Source organism: Semicossyphus pulcher, unplaced genomic scaffold, assembly GCF_022749685.1.
Source record: "Semicossyphus pulcher isolate SPU_LCO1_2020_fin unplaced genomic scaffold, fSemPul1.0.p SCAF_12, whole genome shotgun sequence".
Taxonomy (NCBI): domain Eukaryota; kingdom Metazoa; phylum Chordata; class Actinopteri; order Labriformes; family Labridae; genus Semicossyphus; species Semicossyphus pulcher.
The window spans coordinates 27103200-27120061 of NW_027211626.1; the positions used below are offsets into that span (position 1 = coordinate 27103200).

A 16862-nucleotide genomic window follows, 5' to 3' on the forward strand; every position below is an offset into this window, starting at 1 on the left:
TTAGGGATGTACGAGATTCGTTGATATTCGATATGCCGGTATTTTCCAACCCTTTGTACCGATTGCTGATTCCGATACCGGTGCATTAGGCACATGTTTTTTTCCACCTGGCAGAGAACATAAGAACACAAGTCTCCCCTGTAATATCAAACCTACTCTTATTGTAGTGGCCCACTGGCAGATGCAGAAATAACATAATACAGTGCTTTTTAAAATGTACATGTTCACATCATGGACACAAATGGCATATTTTTTTGTTTGTAACATTTTCTTTTATTAATTTAGAGACTCGTGGAGCATTTAGGCAGAATTAAAGCTTTGTTTTATCCGCAGTCATTTTCAAGCCATAATCTGCAGATATCGATAACGTGCCGATAATATCATGCATCCCTATTAAAAATCATAGTTTTTTTGGTGTTCTCTGGCCTGGCAGAGCTGCCATGTATTTAAGCCTGGATTGTTTCCCTCTTAATCTTCAGACTTTTTCATCTGATTAAAATTATAAAAATACCAAGTTAAGGGTTCATGACATGAAACAGTTAAAAGTAGTTGGCCGGGGATGTTTTAATGCCCGGCATACAAGCTTAAAAGCGGCGGACTCACCTGCTGTCATCGTGTTTATTTCAGCTGTATCTATATCCTATAAAATATGTAATTTAAGTATGAACCTGTAACGAGATTTGTTTATAACCCAGGCGTCATTCTTCCTGCCTCGTTCCTCGAACCTCTGCCTTTTTAAGTGGTCGAACAGTTAACTCGGAATGACTTTGACTGTGTGTGGGAGGAGGGGAAGGAGGATGTGTTCCGATACTTTTGTGCAGGATGGAGGATGTTAAAATATGGTTTGGCCCGAGGCCAGAACAAGAAATTTGTCTGGATGTCACACACAAGGGAGGCTGTGTCTCCTCTGCAGCCCAGCCTCTGCACATCCTAGCTGTGGTTTATCAGAACATTGTGTTCACTTGCACAGGGATGCCCTGCTGAATTTAGGTTTGAGTCGCAGTGTGATAAATCCTACAGGCAACGTCAGAAGAAGGTAGCTCAAGCTAGAGGCTGTAGAAAGCACAACAGAAAGAGAAATGGTGCACAACGAGCTAAATATTGTGCCTCTTTTATTATAAAATAATTGATTTGGATGAGATATTGCATCTGTCACTGTCATGTGAGGTAAAATATAGTCTCCTGTAGATTATTTGCCTTGTATGCAGATGACAGGATGAAGGGCGAGTGTGTCTGTGCACTGAACAGTTCCTGTCGTGCTGTCAGCAAAACAGCTTGTTTGCCTATAGGCTTTATGTATTGATCTGGGATCATGCAGAGTCACTGGCCCAGACTGAGGGTGTGTGTGTGTATCAACCTCAGCTATTCAGTCTGGAGGTATTTCAGAGACTTTGATCAGTCCCTCTCTTATTGTTCTCTAAATGTCCTGTGAGTTAGGGAAAAATAGACATGGTGTGCTCTAAAAAGAGAGAAGTAGAGAAAACTTTTAAGACTGGACGGACTCGTATATGTTCCGTGACTGTGGCGATTATGAAACGCGGACATTGTCTGACACTGTCACTCCGCTTGTCTCTGTTGACAGACTCCAGGCTGCAGTTTAGTTCAAACACTTTATTGATAAACCTGAGAGTTACACAGAGCTACATCAGACTTCATCATCATGACCAGTTTTCCTCTTATTTCTGCACTTCTGTTCTTATATGTACCGGTATGTGCCCCCTCTCTCTCTCCCCCTTGCTCTCGCTCTCTCCAGCAGTCCGTCAGTGTACAGTGTGTTTAAATGTTATTTATTTCATAGTCATTGCCTGTTTTAAAACTCACTGTCAGTGAGTCTAATGCAGTCTAATGCAACTGCATTTCGGCAAAACATATAATAACATTTGAAATAAAATATAAAGTGAATTTAATTTAGACATCTATAACCTTCTTTCCCAGTTGTTATGGTGTGTGTGTCTTCAACTGACCTGTGGGTGTGTGTGTTTGTTTTCAGGAGCTGCTGGGTGTGTTTTGCCACAGACGAGGACGACCGCACAGCAGAGTGGGTGCGTCCCTGTCGCTGCCGCGGCTCCACAAAGTGGGTCCACCAGGCCTGCCTGCAGCGCTGGGTGGACGAGAAGCAGCGGGGCAACAGCACGGCACGCGTGGCATGCCCACAGTGCAACGCAGAGTACCTCATCGTCTTCCCCAAACTAGGTGGGTTGCATCTCACAAAGGAAAAAGCATGGGGCTAGGGGCTTAGAGCTTGGAGCTCAGACAAACACGAAGAGACACCAGCTCAGCATTGAGTTTTCTGTAGGGCCAAGATGCTTCATCACTGATCAGTGAGCGTGGTTAAAGGGAGGCAGGTTTCAGGGCAAACTTTCTCTCCATATGGAAAGCTTTAAACGATTCACAAACTTGCTAAAGCTATGTGGCTGCACAGAGATGTAGATAAATTCATCAGTTAAAAGATTCAACTTTTCCTGGCTCTGTCTTATGAATGCAGGTTGTATTACAGGCTCAGGGCTAGATTCACTTTATTGCTGGTTCCAGCTCCTTGAGGCTGACCACTGCCCAGTTTGATGACCTGTTAGCTAGGATCAGTACCAGGATTTCTCAGATGGACACCAACTACTGGTGCTCAGTTTCAGCTGCGAGCTCCTGTCTCAATGATTAGTCATTTCACTGTATTGAGCAAGGCTGAAATATCAACATCAGAATCAGATTTAATTAATGAAGGACAGATTGACCTTTTCTGATGCAACCTCAGGATGTCAAGAGAAAGTCAGTGCCGACAGGAATTCATGACACAATGTCATAAAAAATTCAACTTGCGTGAATACATGTGTATTGCATTTAAGCATCATTTCCTGTATATTTCCTCATTCTTTTCGCATGATTTGCATGGCCTGGGAATTCCCTTCTTGCATTGCATGTTAATGGTGTCATGCAAAAATTGTCCCTACTTTTGGTCTGTAAGGACATTAACATAAAAGATCATAGTAGGCTCCAGTCCTCAGATACTGAGTACCATGCACAACTATCTCTTAAAATGTCCGTTGTGTTTATTAACCAGTGGGATCTGTAGTAGGTGTCAGGTTTTGACAACGAAGAAGAATGGAACAAAAAGAGGATCTCTGCTTTTGCTGCATTGATTAAGCCAGGGGTCTCCAACAGGCAGCTACCAGTAGCTCGCGGCCTGGATTTTTTAGTGGCTCGCCAAGAGGTTTACAATAAATGCACCTTTTCAAGTCTCTTCCCACATCAATTCAATCAAATACACAGATGTCCCACCCCCTCCAATACTAAATAATAGGATAGGCCTATCAGCTGTCAATACAAAACGGTGATGCTCCTGTCAACTTTGTCAACGCCTGAACTTAACCAATCACAGCAATGTTGCAGCAACCTCCATCGGCAGGTCGGCTCAGTTATGCTGTACGCCAGTTGAGCTAAAGTGAGGAGTTCGGTGCTCTTAGCCTGTTTAGCCAGATTTATGATGAACAAGGTGGCCACGCCAAGAAACAGCAGGAAGCATACTATCTCCACGGGGAGTGGGAAAGCAAGTTTTGCGCCTCATCTGTGGTACCAACGTCTCAGTCGACAAAATAATCAACAAGGGGCGCCACCAGCAATTACAGCAATGTGATGCAAGTAGCTCTTGGCCACTTTCATTTTTTCAAAGTAGCTCTCTTATGAAAAAAGGTTAGAGACCCCTGGAGTAAGCTTTTTTTCAATCTGTTCTGGTTCATTTGAGTACTTTTAAAGTGTGTAATGGATGTTTAAAGAGAACCTGTCTGCTGGTTTGCTATAACGTAGAAAGTGACAAAGTTTCCAGCTTGTAATTTGTTGTACTGTCAAAGTGTCCTGACAACTCTCATTTCCCACAATTTTTCAATGCACCAGCAGCATTATGGAGCTAGTTTCCACATAAACAGTAGCTGAAGTTTCTCTTTGAGGATGCTCTAATAGCTGCTGCCTGTAACTTACCTGAAGCTCTGAGAGCAGTTCAGGTTGCCTGCCTGAGTGCATGTTTATTTACTGCAGAGCAGCAAAGGTTCTGTGGTGATCTGGGTAAATATTTCCTCTCAGCCTGACGAGGAACAGAAGGGGGCTCACTTGTTATACAGTCCGGCTGCAGAGTGATTAACCAGCTGCAGGTTAGAGAAGCGACTGCACCAATTACCCCGACACGTCAGAGTGACGAGGGCGGCAATTGTTCCCAAACAACAGCTATGACTCATCTGGCCAGCATCCACCACACACGGCCTTGCTTATGTGGGCCGAACCTGCTCACTGTGAAATTTCACTAAATGATTCTCTTTGTTTTTTTCATAAAAATGGACACATATTAGTTTAAGTGCACAGTTGTTGCTGGGTTGCCCATCAGAACCTGTGCTGCTGTGATTTCATCCTCAAAGAGAGAAAAGTTGCGGTTTGAAACCGTAGCAATGTCTGTGTGCAGCAGGTCGGCCCAGCTGGTAAACAGGTTCAGGTGTATTTATAGAAAGCAGGGCTGTGCTGTCAGTCACCGTGGTGCTGTTAGCACGAAGTTCGGCTTAGACTCTTTAAACACTTCTGCTCTTCATCAGTTAATAACCCTGTAAGAGTGTATCTTTCTCTGAGAGCTGATTGGATATAGGTGTGTCTGTCTGTCGAGTGTTTCCTTTTTGTATTTGAGGTCATGTTAATCGGCTCACAGGTCCCGTAAGAACTGTTGATTAGTGCTGTATCAACTCTTACCTGCAGAGTGAAGGAACATCCATTAGAGCAGTCCAACATGCCCTAATAACACATGGATTGTTTTCAACATGTTGTTTAATACATAGATGCTTATATTTTAACTTCTTGCCCCACAGGCCACCAACACTTTCATTTGGTGGCCCAAAAGGAAACTTATAAAAAAACATTACAGAAGGGAACTTCACGCAGCCTTTCTCAACTGTGACACTTCAATAAATGAAAAGACATTAACAGAATGAAAGTTTGTCTTTATAATTATTTATATAAATTACACTCAACTTGAAACTATACTGTGCATACCTTCTCTCACAGTCGTGTTTTTACCTGACAGTAACGGCACATTATATCAGAGTGTAAGGGTGGGGTTGGCTGTAGCAGGAGCTAACTAATGGTGCAGAATAGAACATTGGATTATTTCACTTCTTAAAGCCCAAAAGCACCAAAATAGCAACAGAACAAAAGAACAAGGTGTCCAGGTGCTGTGCAAATGTGTGTCTGTTACACCTGCTCCATCTCTCACACTGCTGAGGCATCAGCTTTTGCTAACGCTAGCTCGAGGAACAGAGTGTTTTTGGAACTGTATCTGTGTGTTGTTGAAGGATCACAGCATGGGTGTATAACTCTGTGGCCGCAGGGGGCCATATGCATGTTATATTTGATCGCCACAGACGCCATCAAATATAACTTGATAGCTATTGTGTGGCCAGGGGCTGTTGGGCCGTAGTTAATTAAGAACCCTGGATTACTGATAAAATGTATCTTGTATTTGGAAAAATCATCAGCCAAAGAGATGTTATCCGTCAGAGCAACCTCTGAGAGCGCACTGGAAGCACACATAAGCTGTGTCTCGACGGGCTGCAGCCTTCGAAGGAGGCGGTCCACTGAGGATGCTCCGTTCATAGCCGGCGTAGACCGTTAAAGTCGAATTGAAACAAGACGCTCTGGTCTACCCTTACGTCACCAAACGCCGCTCCAGTCGCCTAGCAACAGGTAGCTAGCGACTAGCTAGCATACTAACGTCGAGAAAGTTAACCTATTATTTTAAAGATAATTTCTTTCAAGGGCCCTTTCGTTTTCTTAAACGTGTGTAACACTAGTTATTTGATTGAGTTGAAACCAAACACTTTTACATTTTAAAGTTTATTCCTTGGCTGTTTAAAAGTCTGCAAATTCATTTGAATTGGCACGCAATATGGTGGGCCGCCAAGGATGCACCCGATGGATCGTTCGTGGCCCTGGAAATGGAGAACGCATTTGTTGGCTGCATCTGAAGGCGCTTTCGAGTTGGGACAGCCTTCGACGCTCTTCTGTGATTCAATCAGCCTTCAAATAAGGCCTCCGAAGGCTGCAGCCCCTGGATCGGGACACAGCTCTGATGTTAGAACTGTTCAAACAGACCCTTTTTGGGTCTTAAAAACAGACACAGTAGTATCAGTTTGTTCAAACCTGCTCCTTATTTAATGTGTTTTCATTTTTTATTTAATATTACTGTCATGGCTTCACATTTTACAAGAGTTACCGTAAAATTTGCCGTATAAGACGCACGTTTGATACATCCTATATACTGGTGCAACCAATAATCCGAATGCAATGAGAGGTATTTTATTGTGTTATCGTATTTTAACCAGACGATGGCGCTATAATCTGGCTAAAGCTTCGCCATGCGCCATCATAATCGCCAGTGCAGCCGCCATCCTCACAACATCAACGTTACCGCAGGCTGAGCTCAACTACCGCACCAGTAGCTGGCAGGATTACAAACTCAATGGTGTAGGTTATAATTTGTGTGTTTTTTCAACGTGTTTCAGATCAAAATAAATTGAAACAGTGTTGAAATAACTTTTAATTAATAAATAGCTATAGAAAACCTTTCTTTTTACCTTTTGGGAGACCCCCATAAACAGACTGTGTCTTATATTCCAGATTTTACGGTAAATGAAAATTGTTTATCACATGCCTTTCCTGTGCTGGACAATATGACATAAAAATGTATCAGGATTTTTTTTTATTTGTCCATCTATATTGATATTTTATCCTGATGCACACTTTCCTAATGCGGTCAGTTTTAAAAAGGGCTGTGGTATAATGTATTAAAAGTTTGGATGATGACTGTAACTGAACATGCAAAATATGTACCCATCCAGATGTTTCACTACAATCGGTTGTGTTTTTCAGAAGTCGAGGAAATAAGATTTACATAGTGAGGACAGCTCTGGGTGTCCATTACTTTGCATGCTCAGTGTTGTAGGTAAAAAATAACTCCATAATTTACAAATTCATGAACGTACAGCAAAGGACGAACCTGTAAACTGAGGTGAAGCCGTACCTTACTGTTGAGCAAACAGTGTGGTATATTGAAGTCTGTACATTGGCTTGACTGGATATTCATTAATCTTTCCTCCTTCTGTTTGTGTGCTTTTATTAGTGACATTTTGAGGCTTGTATTCAAACTCGAGCCAAATTGAATGCAAGCCTATTCAGTGAAAGTTTCTCAGGGTTACACAAACATGTTTGTTATCTGGAGCTTGAATCACATGCTCTGGCTTTCAGACACACGATGAATTGAGTTGCTGTTTGGCTCAGTAGCTCTTATAGTCCTGATTTAAACACATAACATCAGTGTTTTTCTCACGGTGAGCCACATCATTATGTCTCTGCGGCCGGTTATTCTCGGCCAGCTCTGTTTTTATAACAGACAGCGAGGAGTGAGATGTTTAACCTCAAGCTCATCAGCTCCTGACGCCCACATCAGCCTCTGTGTTCCTTTGTCATGTGTTTGAATGTTGAAGCAGTTTGGCATCAGCCCTCTGGCGTTGTGATGGAAGGGCCAGGGGTTTATTTTGTAAGGGAACGTCCTCTCTTTGATGGCTGATCTGCTGAGTGAAGGTGCCTTTAGGCGCTTTCACAATGGAGGAACTTCTTCTGAGAATGGTTGAACGGTTTCTTGTGTTCGTGCTGTGAGAACTGCGAATGATTGTAGTTCTTCAAAAGATGCTGGCTTTATCTAACACAGGGGTGTCCAACCTGGAGCTCCTGGAGAGCTGCCGTCCTGCATGTTTTAGGTTTCTCCTTACTCTAACACACCTGATTTGAATGATCTGCTTGTTAACGACCAACTGAAGCGTCTCAGCAGATTGATAATGAGAAAAACATTTAAACCGGGTGTTACGAGAAACCTAGAACATGCAGGAAGGCAGCTCTCCTGGAGCAGGGTGGGAGGCGCCTGATCTAAGAGCTTGACAGATATGAGATTTTTTGATACGGATACAGATTTTAAAGGGGAAAACTTCAGAGTACCAATATGGCTGCTGATATATCAGCAAAATCTCCAGCTAAAATGAAAATACAGCTTTTCTATCTGATTGTGCTTCGGGTTTTTGAACGATATGAGTGTACAAAGCACTCTGAAGGCTGCTGACTGAAATGAGTTTTAGCTGGTTTTGAAGACTGAAATGAGTAACGATGCCTCTATATGAGCTACAAGATCAAGCAAGACCATCAGCATGACTTTATCCATATAGTCATTTTTAAAGCCTGTTACTGACATTTTTTGTCAGACAACACTACTTACACACGTACAGGACAAGATCAGCAAAGACAGAAGATGTACTTCTTTGTCCGCTGAGGTCTCCAAGATCGGCACAAACTAAAAGGTCCTCATAGAAGCTTCAAATACAGAGAGAAAAACAGGACTTTAGAGGATCTTTGGTGGATATACTCCCCCTTTGTACCAATTCCTACATCCCACCCCTGTTCTGCTACATTTAACCACCACACATCTTCTGTGCCTGCTTAATTTTTCATAGGTGGCCAACAATGATAGAGGTTCTTTTCTATTTTTAGGAAAATGACATCAAATGATTTCCAGACACCATGTCCTGAACACACACACAAAAATACATTTCCCCATTTGCACCTGAACTAATGTGGATAGGAAGTCAAAGCATGGATGGTTTTATGCAAAGAGCCTGTAGACTCTGGCTGAGAGGCTCTTCATCCTCAGAGGAAAGTGGCTTTTTTTTTTCATAATCCCATTAACAGGTGTGAGACAGAGGTGACGAGGGAGCAGAGCAGAGAGGTGGATGTGTCTGGGAGAGGAGAGAGGAGTGGGAGTGAAACTGGGTCACGTCGGAGCAGCTCATCAAAGGAAAGTGGACTAACGCTGCTCTGCTGATGAGTCCGTGAAATCACAGCCGTCCCCCAGTGTTTCCTTCAGACTCAATCATCACATTCAACCTCGTCACAGCTCAGGTCTGTGATGGTGACATTTCTAGAGAACAGGACGTGCCTCAGACCTGATCCTGCAGAGCACTGCATGCAAAAGATGAGGCTGATTCAGTTTTGCATCTCTGTCACTGCAAGGTGTCAGATCTGGGTCAAAGTGCGTTTGCAAAGTGTTTGGGTTTTGACTCATCGTGATTATTTTGTTCAGGTCACGTACACATTTCCATCAGTTTCATGCATTTGCAATATTTGGTGTTCTTTCTCCAGCAAAGATCGAAGATTAACCAGCAGTCCTGAAGTTTGAACCAAACATATCATCCCGCATCTTCTTTCAGTTTCATGCTTGATGTATTATATGACTGATGAATACAGAAGAGTTAACCTGTCCGTCTCTCAGCTGAGGATGTATTTGTAATGTGTCAGGAGTCCATGTCTCTGCCTGCAGGATGAGCTCGGTGTTAGTGCACTTCAAAGTGAGCAGGATGCGTAATGCGCTTTATGTTTTGCTGAATCATTGCTGCAGTGTCTTCCCTGTTTCCTCTTCTTTATTATAGTTGTAAAGACACAGTACCTTTGTGATGCAGACAGTTTCTATGTGCATATGTTGACTTTAAAACTTAAAGCTGATATATTAACTTCTCCTTTTTTAAAAAAACCTGCAGTTTTAATTTAAACAATAGCAGCTTGGTGACAGTTTGAGTTTGAGAAACTGAGATTGCCACAGTAGTTAATTTCCCGGGGTTTCTGCAGAGGGTTTCATTTCTCGGGACTCTCCCAGGGTATTTTGACTGGGAGGGCTGAAGTGCAGTGCATGCTTTGGCCAGTTCTCTTGCCCCCAGGAGGCCGCTGTGTCCCATCTGACACCAAAATACAACGTAGAACAATAACTTCATGCTACTTGTCCTTAACTTACAAAGGAGTACTGGTACCTTGGAAATGTGACCATTTAATGAAGTGAAAAATAGGTCGCAGTTTGGTTAGGTTTAAGACGAGATCATGCTCAGCACAGTGATAGCAGAATACAGTATATTTGTGTTGTTAGACACAATTGAGTCCATCTCAGTTTCAATGGATTTGAATTTTTTCAGTTTTGCTGGAAGTCTTGTTTCGGTTGCAGACGCACCAGCAGTAAAGTTTCAAGGAGCAGTCGTCTCTGTTTGAAGGTACAGTCAGACGTGAGGTCTCCTGTAGGTTTCATCTCACACTTCAGGCCAAGATTAGTTTCGTAAAAACTTTTTAGGTGACCTCAATTTAGGCTTATTCAAATAAGACAACCCAATGTGAGTCACATAATGAATTGTTTATTAAACCAGGTTTTGATTGTGTACACTGACTTGAAACAAAAGAGATACAGAAGCATCACTGCAGCACACATACATCAGGGTATCTATACGCTGCCTCTGACAGCCGGCCCGTCATGCTTCTTGGCAGAACATTTGAGAGGACGCCGTGTCCTTGTTACTCCTTCCTTACTGACGCTCTGCCTACAGAGTAAACAAGCCAGCTGGAACAGTGTGCCCGCGTGCGTGCCCACTACTGACAAACTGCACTTTTCCCCTCTCTCCTTCACTCCCCCTCCCCTCTTTTTAATTATCTTAATTATGGAATCTGCTGCCAGCGGCTGAAATGAATTGCTCGGCTCACTGTCCTGCCAGCGGCCATTAAGGGCGACCCAGTTCCCCCTGGCTGTGATGCCGTAATGCTTAGGCAGGGAGAAAGTGGAAGAGGTTCCAACCCTGTCATCAAAATATGCCAAATTAATGCACTCAGGCAGCACGAGATCAGTCTGTGCTGCACACACAGGTGCAGTAAAAGTCCAGAGAGAGCTCCTGAGTTTCTAACTACTTGAGTAATAAAAGTGTGATGTTTGTTTAGTTTGCTTTCTTCTGCTTCCTTCCTCCAAAAGTAGCTCAGAGAAAGACCTTTAGCATGGACTGACCTGTGCTCTAAATTCACAGCTTTTATAGAGTCAGCTGCAGAAATAGGTGCACAGCTAACAGAGGCTGAATTGTACACCCGTTGTGGAAAGTGCTTCTGGGCTGGATGTACAAACAGCCTAATAAAGTCTGACTTATGGCCTGACTGTACAAACCCATAACCCAAAAATACCCAATGAGTGAGCCCCGAAATGACTGCAGAAGCTGCTGCTACTTTTACACATGTGTAAGCTAATGTAAATGTTTGACAGTTGACCTAGCATAAAGCCTAGGGCTTTGTCATTAAACTATATGGATATGCGATAACTTACGTCGATTAACGATTGATGTGGATTGATCAAACAGCCTATCACACAGCAAGAAAAAATGTGTCATCGGCCAGACAGTCTGCAGATTTAAGTTAGCACCTCAACCCCTGATATCCTTCAAAGATAAGAAACAATGTTGACGAATTAGGCAGCACTATTTCAACCATATGTTAGCAGTAGCTCAGCTAGTAGCCTCCCTGGACATCCTGTGTCTGTGACTTTGATTTTTACACAGAAACTGCTTTTTTTAGCGATTATGCCAGATTTAATTACAGAGTCTGTTTTTAAGAGAGCTTTGCTGACCTGTTAGAGGCCATTTAAAACTTAATAAATGATAAAAACTTCAGGAATCTTTACCTAAAAACAAGCTGAGCTCCTTGAAAGAAGCTGAGCTAGTGTATCAGCTCAGCTCGGAGCCCCTTCCTATCTTCTTGTGTCTGTTGAGAGCCTGAGAATGACACTGTTTTTTAATTTACCAGTTATAATGACCTTTACATTAAAAAACAGCATAAAAATGTGTGATCGAAAACCTTTAGCACGTGTAAATAACCTATATTCCAACAACACATTTCTTGCCGTATCGCCCATCCCTTATTCAACCCGTCCATGCCCTGAATGATGATTGGCCGACGTCTCCGCAGCTCTGCCAGCAGCCTGTATCAAACTCCAGCACAGTTGTCATGAATGTGAAGTGATGGAGGCTCTCTGTGCTACAAGGTCGACCTGTTTTTACTCGCTGTACAGCAGCCTTGGAGCGTAAATGAAAAGGATAATATATTTATCAGTGTGCGGCTGACACACAGGAGGGGAGCGTGTTCTTGAACCCAGCCCAGCTTTCACAATGACCAGTGACTCAGCACCGTTTTAACGCCACTTCACATCTTTATTTCTCAACAAGACAAGACACGTGTCAAAATCACTGTTTAAAAAATAAGATTATAAATGTCAGCCTTCCCAGGAGACGAGCATGTTTCTAAGAAAGCGTGTTGAAATGACCTTCAAACCACTTTTATAAGTATGTGAGCCTGTGTTACATCTCTGAATAACAAGTCATCGTCAGATGTTTGAAGGAAAAAAGGTTTAAACTGCTTTAAACTAAACACATACTGTCAGATCACGTGGGTTCTGTTTCTGTCAATATATTTACTTTACAGAAGAAACATTAAAGGCCCTAAACATTTCCTACATATTCAGATCTTTACAGCTTTATATTTGTAAATGAGCATCAGTCTAAGGATAAGACCTTACTTATTGACAAAGTAACCTGTCGAGCTGTTGATACATGTAACAGCAGTGTTCACATAGAAGAGATACTCTGAGATACACAACATTGAAAGTGGAAGGATTGAATTAAACAGTGTTTATAATTATTAGCATGTCCAGCTAAATAACTCACTACTGTACATACAGTACTTGGCTAATTTGTATTTACCCACTTTGCTGTTCCTGCTTCCGGATGCTAGCAGAATGGAGGCTAACTTTAGCAGCTCTGAACTGCTCTTAGTAGTGCTGTCAAAATGGGCCAAAAATGATGTTCGATTATTCACTCTAAAAAAACACAGAGGTTCGAACTATTCTTATATCTAATACAATACAACACAAGACAAACGTCTATATTTATTTAAACATAAATGTGCCTTTTAATTGATCAACATAGTCTTCCTACACCTTGCAAGTTAAACAAAATGTTTAGGTTAGGGTAAAACAGACATTCAGCGCTCCGAGCGAGCTGTGCTGTGACAGGTATATTTATTTAAAAAATAAACATGTCTTTTAACAAAATCAACATTCTCCGCCATCATTACCACACGGTTGTTGTATTTGCTCGTTGTAACTAAACTAAAGTTAATTATTAAGGTATACGGTGAGGTGGTGATGCATTCAAAGATGCTCCGTAACCAAGAGCGTGTGCGTGAGGACACACGACAACACGCGGGAGCTCGTCACACAGCCGGGGTAGTGCAGATTTTTTTCACATCGAATATTATTTTTAATAATCGGATATCGTTTTTTAATTCAGTTCAGTTATACATTCGAATTCATTATATTCGTTGACAAGAAGGTTGTTATTTCCCCTAATATGAATAACCATTGGTTAATGGTTTGGAATCATTTTTGATTTCTGTCGCAGGATTAGTCACCAGAAAAAACACGAGGCATACGAACAATGCTGTTTGTGTGTTAATGTAACTGTAACATGGGGGCCTGTGATGCCTTTATAAATCGATAGCTGGCTCTAAATTGAATTGAATCAAAATGATATCGGGGAAGACAAACATCAAATTATATGATATAATATCAAATCCTGGTGAAAACCGATTTCTACCTACTAGGTAGACACTGCTGTTAGCTTATTTAGCTAGCTAGATATAGTTGGCATAATATTTGCCAGTGACGGTTTTCATTCAGCAGACACAACGGACCCCAGTCAGGTAGATATAAGAAGTTGCTTTTGTCCTTCTGTCATTGTTACAAAGATTACAGAGAATTAACCTGTAACTCTGCCACCGTTAGCTTGTAAACTGTGCCAGCTGGACAGGTGTGTTATTATGAGCTAAGGCTTAGTGGACGGTCACCTCCAGAGCTCTCACTTTCAGGAAGGATACACCAGTCTTATGTTGTATATATGGAGGATAACAGTGATGATAGTAAGAAGCTGATAGAGACCCTGTTCTCTGTGCTGTGGGCCAGTTTACAGAGTTACACTGCAGCACATGGAGGCCCGGCGCTGTGTGCGCTCCTCCCTCTGACTCCGGGGTCGGTTATTAATAGGATGTGGACGGGTCTGTCAGGTTGCCTTCCTGTAAATATTGCATGATTTCCCTGGAGTCGGCCTCAGAGGAGGATGCAGCAGAGATGACTTCAGACAGGGCGGTGCTCCGAAGGCACGTCTGAACTTCAGATTAATCCTTATTACATTCTAACACGAGAACCAGCCCAGTTATTTTTGACCCAGGTGGAAGCTGCCTGAGAGCCTCCGCCCTGTCTGTCAATAACCCCGCAGCACAAGGTGTGCTCCATACCTGACCTGCTTCTCTCTGACTCTCACATGACTGCATTGTTGTCATTTTTTGCTTCTCTTCTGGCCCCATGATGTTTGTTACGTTACGCTTCCTCGTGTCTTTAGTTCTTTTAACACATTTAACCCAGAAACTTTTTGCTCAAAGGTCACCTTGTACTCGTGCGTCTCTTTAGTTTCCAGCTGAACTTCGACATTTATACATTTCTGGCTGCTGCCTTCCTGGAGATGAATGAGATGTATGTGTGGTTGTTTTACCAGCAGCAGTCTTATGACCCCTGCTGTACACTCACTTGCAATGATTTCCATTATCCCACACAATGTTTGGGAGTGTTTGCATGTTAGCCAGTGACAGGATGTTTACTGGGATTACATTTTTATAAGGATAAGGAGTTTAAACTAGAGCCTTTGCATGCTCATATCTTTGCAAAATTCACAAAGAAAAGGTCGACTTTCATTCTAGCTCTAAAGTCTACCTGTATCTTGGCCACCATATCTGTAACCTGTCATTTTGTTCCCTCTAAAGTCGGTATCTGTCTCATAAAATCCCATATTGGTCAGGCTCTTACTAAAGCCAATATTAGCCTTATCTTTCTATATCTTGTCAACCTTGATGTCACCTTTAATTGACTCACTCTCCTCTGTTCTCCTCCATCAGGTCCGGTGGTCTACGTGCTGGACTTGGCTGACCGGCTCATCTCTAAGGCCGGCCCCTTCGCTGCTGCCGGCATCATGGTGGGCTCCATCTACTGGACCGCTGTCACCTACGGAGCCGTCACCGTCATGCAGGTAGGACCATCAGCCCCTCTGCTCCTCCTGTCTTTGACTCGCTTTCGTCTGTAAGTAAGAGTGGACCAGTTTCCCTCCTCTGCTGTATTTTTCCACTCTGACCTCCCGTCTTCTCTCCAGGTGGTCGGCCATAAGGAGGGGCTGGACGTTATGGAGCGGGCCGACCCTCTGTTCCTGCTCATCGGCCTGCCCACCATCCCCGTCATGCTGATCCTGGGAAAGATGATCCGCTGGGAGGACTACGTGCTGCGTCTGTGGAGGAAGTACTCCAACAAGCTGCAGATCCTGAACAGCATCTTCCCAGGTCAGGAACACGCTCACAGATGTAACTATGTGTTTTTTCTGTTTCTCTTACAATTGGTAATGAAATGTTAAATAGTACAAGCACAGTCCTGTTTGTTTCATCTCCCTCCCTGCTGCTGTCTGTCGTCTCTGCAGGGATCGGCTGCCCAGTCCCTCGTATCCCGGCGGAGGCCAGCCCCTTGGCGGACCACGTGTCAGCCACGCGGATCCTGTGCGGCGCCCTGGTCTTCCCCACCATCGCCACCATCGTGGGGAAACTCATGTTCAGCAGTGTCAACTCCAACCTGCAGAGGACCATCCTGGTGAGTTCCACCAGAAAGCCATCATATATAATATATATGATAATACATATGTGGATACAGAGAATCCACAGGAATGAGTCTGATAACAGGAGCCACTGAAATGAGAGTCCCAGTATCACCTCAGTGCCTCAGAGGGTATCAACCGTACAAAAGTGACATTGTTAGGTTATGGGTGGTGTAGAATGTGAAGAACAAGACATTTCTAAGGTGATTATAAAGAGATGCAGGTACACTAGGTGGATATCATTACCCTCAGGCAGAGCCAGACTAGATGTTCCATTCTTTTTGCTAAGCTAACATCCTTAGCAAGGAAGCAAATACGTTTGTTTCCTAAATCTTGAACTTTTTCTTTAACCCTATGAAACTAGGATAGGCTACTTTTGATGTGTTGCTGCGGACCCTGTGTGAAGCCCGAGGCGCAAGGCCCTGCACGTTTTTCCGTTAAAATTCAAACGATATCCAACCCTAATCCCAATAAACAAAAATACTGATGTAGGCAATGGTGGACAATTTCTGTTTCAGTGTTCAAAGGGTTAATGTGTGGATGATTGACTACTAGTGTTGAATTGAGTGTCCGCTGTCCTTGTTTTACCTCTTGTGATTTAAAGGGAACTAAGCAGCAGTGCTGGTGAATAATAATTATAATAACCAGTGTTTCTAGAACAGAGGACAAACTCCCCCTCCTCCTCCTCCTCCTCCTCCTCCTCCTCCTCCTCCTCCTCCTCCTCTCTCAGGTGGTGGTGAGGACGCAGAAGTAACCAGAGTGGTTCATGTGACACTACTGAACACTGTGTCCTCACCCAGTGAACTCTGTAACAGACAGACATGCTGCTGACTGAACGCTCTGTGAAGCAGAGAGAAAGAAAATGCTTAAACAATTAAAGACCCTGTCGTCAGAGGAAACTTCCAGAACAGCTTTTTAATCTTGCTCTGGTCTCATCTTGGACCAAACAGCTTTGAGTGGAGCTGTTAGCAATAACTTCCAATAACACTTTTTCACCACATGGCCAAAGTGTCATCACTCTTCCCTCCTTCCTCATGATGATAGCTAATCTCACAGTCGCTAACGAAATGAAACCAGCTAATCTGAAGCCCCTTTCACTAATGACCAACTGAACAGCTGAATTTTTTCACCCCGACTTTCTGCACTTTTCCCTGCCAGCCTCTGAGTTAAATCACTGCAAGAAGTAATTGGTAATAGTGAGGAACATTCACCACAAGTGGGCGGGGTGATGACGTTTATATCATGTGGCCGATG

General features: G+C 43.1%; 1 protein-coding gene across 2 annotated transcripts in view; it reads left to right on the forward strand.

Moving 5' to 3' along the window:
* marchf5 (membrane-associated ring finger (C3HC4) 5) overlaps positions 1-16862 on the forward strand; it is a 33850-nt gene that overhangs the window by 13866 nt on the left and 3122 nt on the right. The window contains exons 2-5 of one of the 2 annotated variants that reach the window (XM_069658152.1): positions 1991-2193; positions 14869-14999; positions 15120-15324; positions 15438-15604. In XM_069658152.1, coding sequence (XP_069514253.1) covers positions 1991-2193; positions 14869-14999; positions 15120-15324; positions 15438-15604 — 706 coding nt within the window. The remainder of the gene's footprint in view (positions 1-1990; positions 2194-14868; positions 15000-15119; positions 15325-15437; positions 15605-16862) is intronic. The other variant, XM_069658154.1, reaches the window with a different exon arrangement.